Source organism: Larus michahellis, chromosome 7 (assembly GCF_964199755.1).
Source record: "Larus michahellis chromosome 7, bLarMic1.1, whole genome shotgun sequence".
Taxonomy (NCBI): Eukaryota; Metazoa; Chordata; class Aves; order Charadriiformes; family Laridae; genus Larus; species Larus michahellis.
This window is the reverse complement of record NC_133902.1, coordinates 41,672,451-41,684,574: the sequence shown is the minus strand read 5'-3', so window position 1 is coordinate 41,684,574 and position 12,124 is coordinate 41,672,451. Positions and strand designations below refer to the sequence as shown.

The 12,124-nt window shown below is 35.9% G+C and overlaps 1 protein-coding gene across 2 annotated transcripts in view; it reads left to right on the top strand.

Annotated features, from left to right (window-relative positions):
• PSMD14 (proteasome 26S subunit, non-ATPase 14) overlaps positions 1-10,051 on the top strand; it is a 49,091-nt gene extending 39,040 nt beyond the window's left edge. For both annotated transcript variants that reach the window (XM_074594549.1, XM_074594550.1), the window contains 5 exons: positions 68-175; positions 3,557-3,631; positions 5,953-6,078; positions 7,357-7,419; positions 9,627-10,051. In XM_074594549.1, coding sequence (XP_074450650.1) covers positions 68-175; positions 3,557-3,631; positions 5,953-6,078; positions 7,357-7,419; positions 9,627-9,725 — 471 coding nt within the window. In that variant the 3' untranslated portion in view covers positions 9,726-10,051. The remainder of the gene's footprint in view (positions 1-67; positions 176-3,556; positions 3,632-5,952; positions 6,079-7,356; positions 7,420-9,626) is intronic.
• Positions 10,052-12,124: the final 2,073 nt, after the last annotated feature.

Here is a 12,124-nt window from a genome sequence, read left to right as displayed (position 1 = left end):
CCACTGTTGCTTGGCACTATTAGTTGCATTTTCTAAAAAGAATTGACTTGACATCTTGTTTTTACAGGTTGTTATTGATGCCTTCAGATTGATCAATGCTAATATGATGGTCTTGGGACATGAACCAAGACAAACAACTTCAAATCTGGGTCACTTAAACAAGCCATCTATCCAGGTAAACCCACTGTTGATAGTCCTGTAAATTGCAAGATTTATTCAGCAATTTGGGGGAAAGGTACCAAAAACCAGTAAGCAACAAATTGTTTATTGTTCTTTCTATAGCATTTTCCTGCATGCATTTATAATTGATGTGATTCATCAATGGAATTGTATATGTGAAGGGTTTAAAATTGAGACCTAAATGAGCTACCTAAGTGTGAATGCGTGTATAAGTATATACCGCAAAGGTTAAAGTACAGATTTATAGAAATGCAGACTTTTAAAAGTGACAATTGATGTCATACCATGTGATGCAAGAATAGGTAGTGTTTTCAGTACTGCAATTTAAAAACTGCTGCTTATTAATGTCTCTGCTTTCCTAAAGATAAATTATTCTGAAGCAAATTCTGGAAAAAGTTCCCTCTTCGTTAATAATCTTGTCTTTCTACTGTATGCCTATATAGGTTCTTGCTTAATCTAGATTTAACCTTGTATTTTGTCCTAAATAATTAATCTCTGATTTTTATATAACGCAGTAATTTGCTGAAAAAATGGTGCAGTGGATTCAGTGGATAAATAGGATGTTTGATCGGCTTCAACTGTAATGTTTCTTTTGAGTATGTTGTCTTATATTTCTTTGCAAGCATTTGTGAAACTAAACATTCGAAGTTTGATTTCTGAAGTTGACTTTCACTAGTAAGACAAAAATGTTGGTCTTCAACGAAGCAAACCTTTATTTCGAGAAGTAGCTTGTGTCCTGAAACAAGTATCCGCTGGAGTGATTAATGCTTTTACCTGTGTCATTCTTCTGCCTCGATGTTTTTCCTTTTTTCTTTCCAGAAAACTTTTTTCCGTTGCTGTGCATGCTAAAAGGCATGTACACTTGCAACCATTGAAGCCTAATTCTTGCTCTTTTGATCTATTACTTGACTAATAAAAGTAATATTTGCTAGATAAACATCCAGGAAAAAGACGGTACGCTAATCATAGTAGAACTGAAATAAGGGCTAAACTTCTGCTGTAAGAGAGACGTCCTTTGGGAGTTACTAGATCACCATACCCTTATCTTTCAAAAGATCAGTTGTTTTTTATTACTAATGCATTGAAGCTCTTTACTATTTATAAAAATGCTAGACAAAAAAACCAGACAATTAAAGAGTGTCTGCTTCAGGAGGTCGTTGTGTTTTACTTTTGATTTTTTGAGTCGGTAAACACTGCGAATTATAATGAGTATGAAACAAGCAGCTAATACTCTTGATTAGATATAGGCAAGCCCATGCTTGCATGTTTCAGGGCTGGTCTAACTGGGCTTTTCTGGACCGTGTGTAATGACCTCCCTTGTAAACCCCTGTAGTATTGTTCAGCTTCATTATTTTAATATCACTGTCACTACAGCATGGCATGTTTTGGCCATGGGAGTTTTGGGTTTCACTTGTTAACAGTGGGTATTTTTTGTTTGTGTTGGTTTTTTGCAAGTTGGCAGTGAGTTGCAAATGTCACTGTTAAGCTAAAAATCATAGTTTAAAATGATACTCTTCTTAAAACTGGATGGGCTCTTGCAGCGTTGTTTTGCTTTTATTCTAAGGTTGTGAATATAAAATTCTGACTCAATTGAAGACAGCAGCAAACTTAATACTGATTTCAGCTGGGCTAGAAGCAGCGATTTTAAGACATTCCTTAAAATCTCAGGAATAAGTATAGCACGTGGCTTGACTTCATTCCTTTTGCTTGTGTTTTTTCTTGTGTTGGCTTATCAACAGCTTTTTACTTGGTCTTTGTGCATCAAATTTTTAAGTCTTGTTGGAATGATAGTTTCCATTTGAAACAAAACACAGGCAGAACAAGCTTTGCTTTGAAGTGTTTTATGGGTTTTAATTTAACCTGTTGCAGTGTTTAAACTGCAACTACTGCTCAGGTTTGAAGTGGAACAGTTGTTTACATTTTACATTTGTCCATTCTTTTAAAAAGTGACTTTGGAAGGGGAGAAAAAAAGAGAGAGAAGGTAGTGGGCGAAGGCAAAGATGTTTGTGAAATTTTAGGAGCTTTAGAGAACTCCCTAAATATCTACAACTGAGTTTAAATATAAACCCCAAAACCTCATATGCAATCATTTTGAGTGGGATAAGAAAATGGCAGTGGAAACTACTTAGTGCTAATAGTTACAACCATAAATTACTTTATTATTAATTAAAAACCCTGTATTTTACAATTTTAATTAAAATAAGTGTCACGAGTAATAGTTATCTGTAACTGCTGGTTCTCGTAAATGTAATCATTCAGGTTGTTTTGTATATGTGTTTGCAAAAGAAATATGTTTAAAATGTACATATGAGAACATTTTTAGCTTTCATACAGATAATTTTGGAATGCTGAAATATTAAGTTGCGTAAAATGCAAATATACATTCATTCTGTATATTTCTAAAGACTATATTTAAACATAAATAGGTGGAATGATTGAAACATAAGAAATATTTACCACTAATTATGCATATTATATGTATGATTTATCATATCTTATTTCTAAATGTATACTTCATAGGTAAAATTTTAATTGAAAAATAGACAACTTTAGTTGTGGTGAGGATTTATTGTAGAATTTTCGTAAACCCTCCTCCCCCGCACTCCCCAAATATTAATGCAACTCACTCTTAAGTCATAAATGTAAAAAAAAAAAATATATATATATATGTAGTGCACATGAGCAAAATGGAAGATCCATGCATATAGGTGTCAGTTAACCTAATTTCAGGTGATCGATTGTAATGTACAAGTTTAAGGAACAATTTGCAAAGGATGTAAACATGAAAAAGGTTGTTTGGTTGTGTTTTTTTTTTCATTTAAAGTTAAAAAAGAAAATTAGCTTTAATATCCAAGATTAATTTGATGCGCGTAGTCTAACTGATATTTGACATGTTTAATCACTGCTTCAGCTGCTCTCTTTGTATTGTACCTTAGAGAACAAACTTGGGAATGTTGGCAGTGGTTGTAAATAAATAGATAGCCAACGTTCTTTTGTAACAGAAAGAGCCTTGTATTTTAATAGAAGTGATAACCAAACTTATTGAGAGGGGAAAGATTTGAGAGAAATATGTTCGTGCATATGTATCGGTCAAAAGTTTGCAGGCAGTTACCGCTTTTTCCTATGATAGTTGTTACTGTGTGAAAAAATGCGTGGTTTAGAAATAGAAAGTATAACTGTCAGTTAACTAACAGGGAAAGAGAAATAGGAACAGGTATATTTACTTGAGACCTACTTATAGTATCTCTGTGTTTGTTTCTTTATGGTTTTTCTTTCATTTAAGTGATGTTTGGAGATGGCTGTATTTAAATCAGCTCTTCCCTTCTAATATTTGTTCATTTCAATTTTTATGCAAACTTTTCCCTGAATTTTACAGGCACTAATTCATGGACTAAACAGACATTACTATTCCATCACCATCAACTACAGGAAGAATGAACTAGAACAGAAGGTAATGGTTTTAGCTTTTATTCAGAGGACGAAGAACTCTATACAAACTATTTAAGATTCGTGACAATATTCTGATTTCAACTGCTGGTATTTTCAGTAGTTGTTTTAACTCTCCTGAAGTATGTGGCTTCTCTTCCAGAAAGCACTTAGATGTGTAGTCATGACGATGAGACATTCTAAAACCACATTCTAATATTCATATAAACAGTTTGACAACATTTTTGTCCACTTGTTTTGTGGAGAGTCCTCATATTGTTCGCTGCACTTAACAGGTTTGTGCAAAGTTTCAAGTTTTCAGTGACGAAACTGAAGGACATACTAGCTGCCTTAGATTTTCACAAGCTGGAATTCCTGAAGCTAGAAGACCATATTTTCCAAAACGGAATTGTATAACCAAAGAATTTCAGATTTTTATTGGTTATAATCACATTGACAGAAAGGTGCTTCCAGTTGGTATGAATGGAGCTCCCCAAGACTTCACTGAATATCAGGAAGTAGTAACCTCCTGCCTTTACAGAAAAAATATTGTTCAGTTATGACAACAAATATTGTCAGTTACTTTGGTATCAAATTTCATCAGTTACAGGTAAAATCTAGCTTGACAGTCTCAACCAGGAAAACAAACAGAAAAAAGCGAAAAAAGCTTATTTATCATTTGCAGAAGTTAATTCTTGAAAAGCCAGATTCTGTCCTCACTTATGGGTTATAAATTGATCTCAGAGTTGGAGTTTATAATTAAATGGTCAGAATAGTTTTTTCACTTAATTTTGACTTCTAGAGGGCTAGAAGTAATAAAAAAAAAATTTTGAATAATGGAAGAATATTCATGCAAATCAGGGAGTTGAAAAAAAATTGTGAAATGCATAACCCTTTTTAGGATGATGTCAGGCTTTCAAGACTCACTGTTACTGAAAAGAGTAACTGATTCAACAAAACCAGCTCTCTCTGGAAATGTCCGTGAAGCTTACAGAGGTTATTGTTTCCGTTCAAATACAACAGTGTGGCCAATACAGTCTTTTCTGAAGTTCCAAGTGTGTATTTTCTTTAATGGCTTTACATAAGTAAGTTATTACCTTTGCAAGTAGGAGAATAATCTTGACTGAGTTAGGGAAACTTTAATCGGTGAGGCAGCGAGTATCTCCACACGTCTTTCATAAGGCAGGTTCATGCATATCTCAGCCCCCCTCTCGTGTGGTGGTGGTGATCTGTTATCTCCATCTGTAGTAAGAAGGGTACACGCTTCACGTATTAGATGAGGAGCCCATCACACCAAACCATAATTTTAAAATCCAGATAGCCTAGCTAAACTGTCCATATGCAGTTTGCCTACAACTCCTTCTGTCAGTAACTGAGGTCTTGCTAATACAAATTATGACACAAACTTTCAACTCCGTTCGTATGTTCCAAAGTCAGGTTGCTTATGGAAGCTGTACAGAGGATGAAACAGGCACTTTTATTCAGGCGATAGCACTTACAGGGCTTACGGGTTCTCAGAGACATCTGTAGTAAATGTTCCCAAATTGAAGGCAAGCTGAAACTGCTGAAAGGGTCCTCCCTATAGTCCTCAAGTGTGCGGAAGATCCACAAATTACGCTTTCATTATTCATGAAAACCGGGAAGTTGCCTTTACAGCTATTCCTTCACTGTTTCAAGAATGACATCAGAGTGTCAAGTAAAACATTTCAGATATTTCTAATAGTCCCTGCGTTTATCACCATCAAAACTCTGCATCGCTTTATCCTGTTGGTGTTAGGGCTGTTTACTTTGTAGGAGGACAAACACACACAAGTCCTTCTTTCGTTGCTTTTGAAGTTCACTTCATCACAACTGTGGCAGCTGCTTGCATACAGTTCAGGATAATCACTAAAGTCTAAATAACTACTTCATACATTTAATCCAAGCATTAAAAGATTTTTCAACTTTGTCAGAGGCCAGAAGCTTCAGCCATTCCTTACTTGGCAGCTCAAATACTCACCTTGCTGTTAGTTCTCCTACAGTGCGTTTCTGCATTCTCAACCTACAGCAAAAATAAAAAATTACAAAAGAAAAACTTATTCCTGTCAAAGTAAATGCAGCCCTGGTTTCCATGCGTCATTTTCATATTTAAGGTTCAAGAAGTTTGATCTTTAAGAACATGTGCAAAATTTATCATCTGCTCTAGCAGTATAGTTGATAGTTGTGTTTCTTCTATTTAACAATTGTAAGATCGATATTTTTTTATTACATTCTTACTATTATAAATTGTTTTTTCTGTCAAAGAGGTCTTCATAGTATTATGAATGTATTTTACAATGAATGCTCTAAAGAGGTTTTGTTTTGCAGATGTTACTAAATTTGCACAAGAAGAGTTGGATGGAAGGTTTGACACTTCAGGACTACAGTGAACACTGCAAACTCAATGAAACAGTAGTGAAGGAGATGTTAGAATTAGCTAAGAATTATAACAAGGTATTCATATCCCATAATGATATTAGTGTTTATCAAGTGAAGAAATGTATTACTTAATTTCGTAAGGAGTTGATTACCGCAAGCTTTATTGAGAATGGCTTGTAAAGGAGCAGAGCTTAAGAACAAAAAATTGTTGCAGGAACTCTTTTGGCCCTTGGTGGTTATTTCATTTGTATAATCTGTTTTCAGCAAAGAGTTTCCTGGTATTTGGTTATATTAGGCACAAGTGTGGCTTTAATGGCCTTGTAGAGACTGTGTTTCTTATTAATCAGCTATATATCATTTCTGTGTGAAGTTGCCTATTAGCTCTTCAGGCTTTGCCACCCAACTTTTTGCCCTAAATTAGCAAAGCATTCAATTATATGTTTTGCTTTGAAATTTGAGCAATCACATCAGTTTTGTATTTCTACTTAGTGAAGAGAATATCAGATTCCTGTAGGCCAAAATAAGCAGTTGATTGTATTCTTCGTTCCTTCAGTCGAGGACTGCTTGACCAGTATAGCAGAATAAAGGTTATTTATCTGTATCATTCCAGTAGATGGACAGTAAGTACGTAGAACACACTCTAGAGCCCAACTCGATGTTCTTCTTAGATAAAGAAATGATTATTGGTGTTGTAAGAAAGAAGAATCACAGTTATTTGTACAGTTTTAATACTGGCGCTTACACTTAAAAATATTTTTTCTAAATACTAGATCTCAACAAGCACTCGGAGTAGTAAGCATGTCAGTCATTCTTGATAAGTGCTATTTTTTTTTAACTTCTTAGAATTCCTTAAAAACAAAATTCAGTATTACATTCACTAGTTAAGTTAGTGGATTCACTTGCAACAGAACACTATAAAAATGTATTAAAATAAGTGACTTTAAACAGTGTAAAAATTTATTGAGATCAAACCTCCAGTAGTGGAAACAATGTAGGTAACGTTATTTTTGGTTCTGCTTTACCAGCTTAACTGTCTTCAGCTATCTTTAACTATTGATACTGCTCATTTAAGGTTATTGCTTAAAAACAGTTTTGTGAATATCTGACAATAAAACCATTCATGAGTGTTTGCCTTGATCTTTTGCACTAACGCTTAGTAATTAAAACCACGTCTGCTGAAAAGCTGAAGTACCTTTCCTTTTGACTTTCTGATATGTGTTGGTGTTTGATTTTTTTTCTTTCTTTCTTTTTTTTTTTTTTTTGAGAAAGAGAATTATATTTTCAGAATCTTGTGGCTTGGGGAAAAAGTAAATGAAATCTGAAACACTGACCTTTTCTGTGTTTCTTTCACAGGCTGTTGAAGAAGAAGATAAGATGACACCTGAACAGCTGGCAATAAAAAATGTTGGCAAGCAGGTGAGGTGTGATGAATTAGAGTGAGGTGGAGTGATATGCTTCGTTCATTCTAAATATTAATTTTTTTACATGTGCGTAGGTGATTTTTAGTTCTACGTGCAAGATATTCTCAATGCTTCAAATAATGAATTTATTTTTGTTGAAGATTGTGCAAGGAGCAAGGCTTTTGACTATACGTAATCGGCAGAATATCTGCAAGTCGTGTTCTACATGTGTTTCTATTATGTGCTGAGGAGCGGTGTTGAGATTTGGTATTTTTTCTTTTTTTTTTTTTTTCTAACTTTCCCTAGAAGAGGCATAAAGATATCCGAGTCTGTGTCAGAGAGGCCAAAACAGTGGAGACTTTTAAAAAAATAGTAATAACTGAAAAAGGGGTGGGAGTGTTGTTTATACGTTATTATGGCTAAAGAGACAGCTCACCCCTGTCCTCGGTTCATGAACACACTGTCAGTGCTTAGCTCCAGCACGCACGTATGCAAGTAAGCTGCCTTGCTTTGTATTGCTGTTGGAGGAAAACAGTTCAGGACCGTAGCTGGAACTGAAAACACCCCCTCAATTTATTCTGGTCCTTTGCGATATGAGGGTATGATGTCTTTATAGAAGACTTGACAGAAACCTATTTCTACATGTGATTTCAACATAAATGTTGAGGAAATGTGCTTTGGTGAGGGAGAGGAGAGCAAAACAAGTTTGTAAGAGGTTATCTTCAAATTCAAGAAGGGCGATGGAAACAAGAAATAGCTTGAAAAATACCCAGTGTGTCCATAAAGAACCAGTATTTATTGTATTGCTAGTAGCAGTAGAAGAATTTAAAGGCTTTTGGATTGCTCTTATGTGTCAGCTTCTAGCAGCTATGTCATAACACATCTGCACTATTGTTCAGTCACTCGTGTATTTCTGTAGCATTCAGAACAATGGAGTTTATGCACACCTACACATACATAAATACATATATAAAACAAAACATGTAAGAAGGGTTGTATTTTAAGGCTTATGATGTCATCTCAAACAGAACTTGAGCTTCACTAGTTGTTTAAATCATTACGCATGCATGAAAAAAATCTATTTTAATACAGTTTTGTAAAAAGAAAATAATTTTTTTCCTGAAAAAATTATTAAGTTTTCTTTAAATTACAAAAGGGTTCAGTTAAATAATTTCCATGTGTTTTTTATGCAACCTACATAAAAAGCATTGTAAAGAAACAGTGCCCACAATAGGGGTATTATGTTATTAGGCTACATAATTTGCTAGGAACAGAGAGAATGTTGAAGAACTATATGATCCTTGAAAATGAGTTATTTAAGACGGACAGCTTGCACAAATTTTTCTATACACTTTTATGTAAACTTAGATGGGTTCATTAGATTTTGATGATAGTTCTTTTTTTTTTTTTAAATTTAAATTCCCACACATGATTGTCTTCCATTTTTAATTTCTTTACACACAAGAATGCTACAATAATACTACAATAAAGTTTAGAGATGTTTTTAAATATGCCTGATAATTTTGCAGTACTTGGAGATTAATTACTTAATCTCAATTCTGAAACTAAAGAAGTGTATGAATATGGTTTTCAACCAGAAATAATCGAATTGTTCTATGCAGATGCCCACAAATGCCCACATCAATTGAGTAATAGTGTGTGGGGATGTGTATTTTCAGAACACTGCTCAGGCTTAACATTCAACTTTTCAGAACATTTGAACATAGCATTGTACATTTTTTTATTTTTATTTTTATGGGTGTAAGTATGCTAATTTCCTCGCAGTCAACACAACTATTCAAAGACTGCCTTAGATCGTGCTAGAGTCTTTACAGGATTAGAACACACATTTGTAGAAAGATCTGAAAACAAATTGCAATGCACCAGAACTAAGATTAAAATATTGGCCCTAGTGAGATGCATAGTAAACTCCACATATTGTGTGTTGTCCTTAAAACTCACAGCTGTCGCGGTTACTCTTCAGATGCTGGATAGAAATTTGCTTCCTAAACATATCCTCAACTTACCTGAGCGATAGTACGGACTAATGAAATCTTACTCATGGAAATTCAGTCATTTGCTGGGTCTTGTTAGAATGGAAAATGCGGGAGCGTTACTGGCCTGTGTTCTTAGCTGACAATCATCTTAAATAGACCTGAAGTAAATGAGATCCTTCAGAGATGTGTTTTGGTCATTGCTCTCATGGCATCCTTTATATTTCAGGACCCCAAACGTCATTTAGAAGAGCATGTGGATGTGCTGATGACCTCAAACATTGTCCAGTGTTTAGCTGCTATGTTGGATACAGTTGTATTTAAATAACCGATTTACTGTTTGTGATGCTTTCTTATGTATATTTGTTTATTGTTTCTAATACTCACAAAACAGAGACTGTTGAGGCTATATTTGATTAAACAGAGACATCTGACTTCATTTGCAACGTAAGTGCAGCACTATAACACCTTTCAGTCTCTAATTGTGCAGTTGCTTCTGTTTCTTTATGTCAGGGTCTTTACAGATTCCAAAGCATTCAAGAACACAAGGTGGGCAAAAATGTATTACATTTTCATTTAATATTTGGGGGGAAAATCAGTAGTACATATATATTTTGATTGTCACAACATAATAAAAATACATTTACAAACCTGTCTTAAGTTCTGGATGGCCTTTTTTGAGAAAGGATGGCGGGAATTAACAGTGTAGGAAAAGTGTTGGTAAAGGTTTATTTCTACCTACTGTAAAACTACTGAGATATGAATTGCTAGGACAGCAAAAATTCTCTAATGAAATTTGTCTCCCATTGACTACCAGATACTCTCATTGAGATCAAAAAAAAATAATACAAGTTTGTAGCAGCGCGGAATTCTGAGTAAGTACAAAAACCAGAATGCTGAAAATTGCCTTGCCAGCTCCCTTTCAGTATTATTCAAGCCCTAATATCCACCAAAGACAATTGACCTTCAGAAAATGCATTCAGTTTTGCTGGTAACTGAATCGCACAACTCTCACGAGCAGTGTCATAAATAGCAGTATTCTGAGAATAAACATCAAAGATAGAGGCTGTTCTAGGTTACATGAACCCTCCCTCCTGCAAAAGCGAACATACACGAGATGTCCATATATATAAATATATGGAAAGAGTTCCAACTGGAATATGACATTTAAAACTCTTTCCACTGACTAGAGAGGGAAACACTCACAGGAAGGCAGGTGGGTTGGCTGCTCGGTTTTAAGCAGGCAAAGCCAAATAACTGGGTTTGGGGAGCGACTATGGGTTTTTGGGTGGGGGGAGGTGGTTGGGTTTTTTTATTTTATTTTTTAAGTATTGGGTGTTACTTAGGCTGATCTGATTCTTGTGTCTGGACAGAAGTGTTCCTTCTCTGTGTCACTCACAATATTTTGTTTACTGGGTTTTTTGGTTTGGTTTTTTTTTTTTCATTTTTTTAAATCAATGGCAACAATTGTAGCAGGCAAATATTTTAAAATTATGTGCATCTTTTTGTGTTGAAGATGATTTTTTTAAATTTATTTGATTTCATACTTGCATAGCAAAAAAAATAGCCCATAAAACTGTCTTATTTTCCACTTTGTGCCCAGTAGTTTTCTATTTACTTATTCATTACCATTCAGAGGTTTTTCTTTTGTGTGGAATTTCTTATTTAGGCCTTTTAATTTACTAATTTAGAATAACTCTCTCTCAAAGTATATTTAGCATGCACTTACTTCAGAGGGAAACATGCAGATTTTTGCAGCTGCCCTCCTTATGGCCTTCCCTCTGCCCCCACAGTAGGCAGTAGAATATCAGCCTGGGAAAATGGAGACATACCAAACGACATGTGCCTGCATGTAGTTAAATGGAAGTGCTTTCTGGCGATTCGCGCTGAAAACCTGCGTATCGTCGAGGAAGGCTGGTTTTGGGCTTCGCCATTGTCCGATGTGTGCAGGCACCGCTGCACCCTGGGGTGAGATGGGGCAGGAGCCAATCGGGGGGGGGACCTGCCCCGTGGCTCATCTGCCGGGGGGGCTCCGCATCCCTGCCACTCTCTACTCCCACACACACGTGTAACACCACGAGGGAGACACAGTTTGGCAGGTCGTGGGTAACATGGCACTGCAGAACAGGAGAGAAGCGATCACAGTGCTGCAGTGTATACGTGCGGGAAAGGCCGGTGTAAGCAGGGAGACAAACCAGGGAGTCTTGCATATTCGAAATTAATTTTGACAAATCTTGCAGAGGGTGGCTGAAGGGAGTCTGTTGGAGATGCAGATCTCCTGTAGTACGAGCTTGTTCTATCCGCTCCTCAGTTTGACTTGGAGGCACAATTTTCCATTTACTAAGACGTTTCATGAATAATCAAAAGGCTGTTTTTCGGGGCATCTTTCCTCATTTTTGTCCAGTGCTTTAGGAGCCACACAGAGGATTCGGAAGAATATGCGCATGCAGTAACCTGAAAAACAGCAGCCCATATACCATCTTGGAGGAAGAAAGAGGTTTTCAAGCAGCCACCTTCTGAGCCCCCAGCCGCAACAGAGCAGACCTTCATTAGCAGCTTGACCCCTCGTCACCTGTCAGCACGAAGGACGGGCATATTGTATTAGCAAACCTCTCTCCTCCTTTCTATGACGATTCTGTAACACCACCTGCCATTGCATATCCCCCTATTATACCAGTTTAGGAGTTGTGCGCTGAGGATTTTTGGCATATATTAGCACTTCCATGT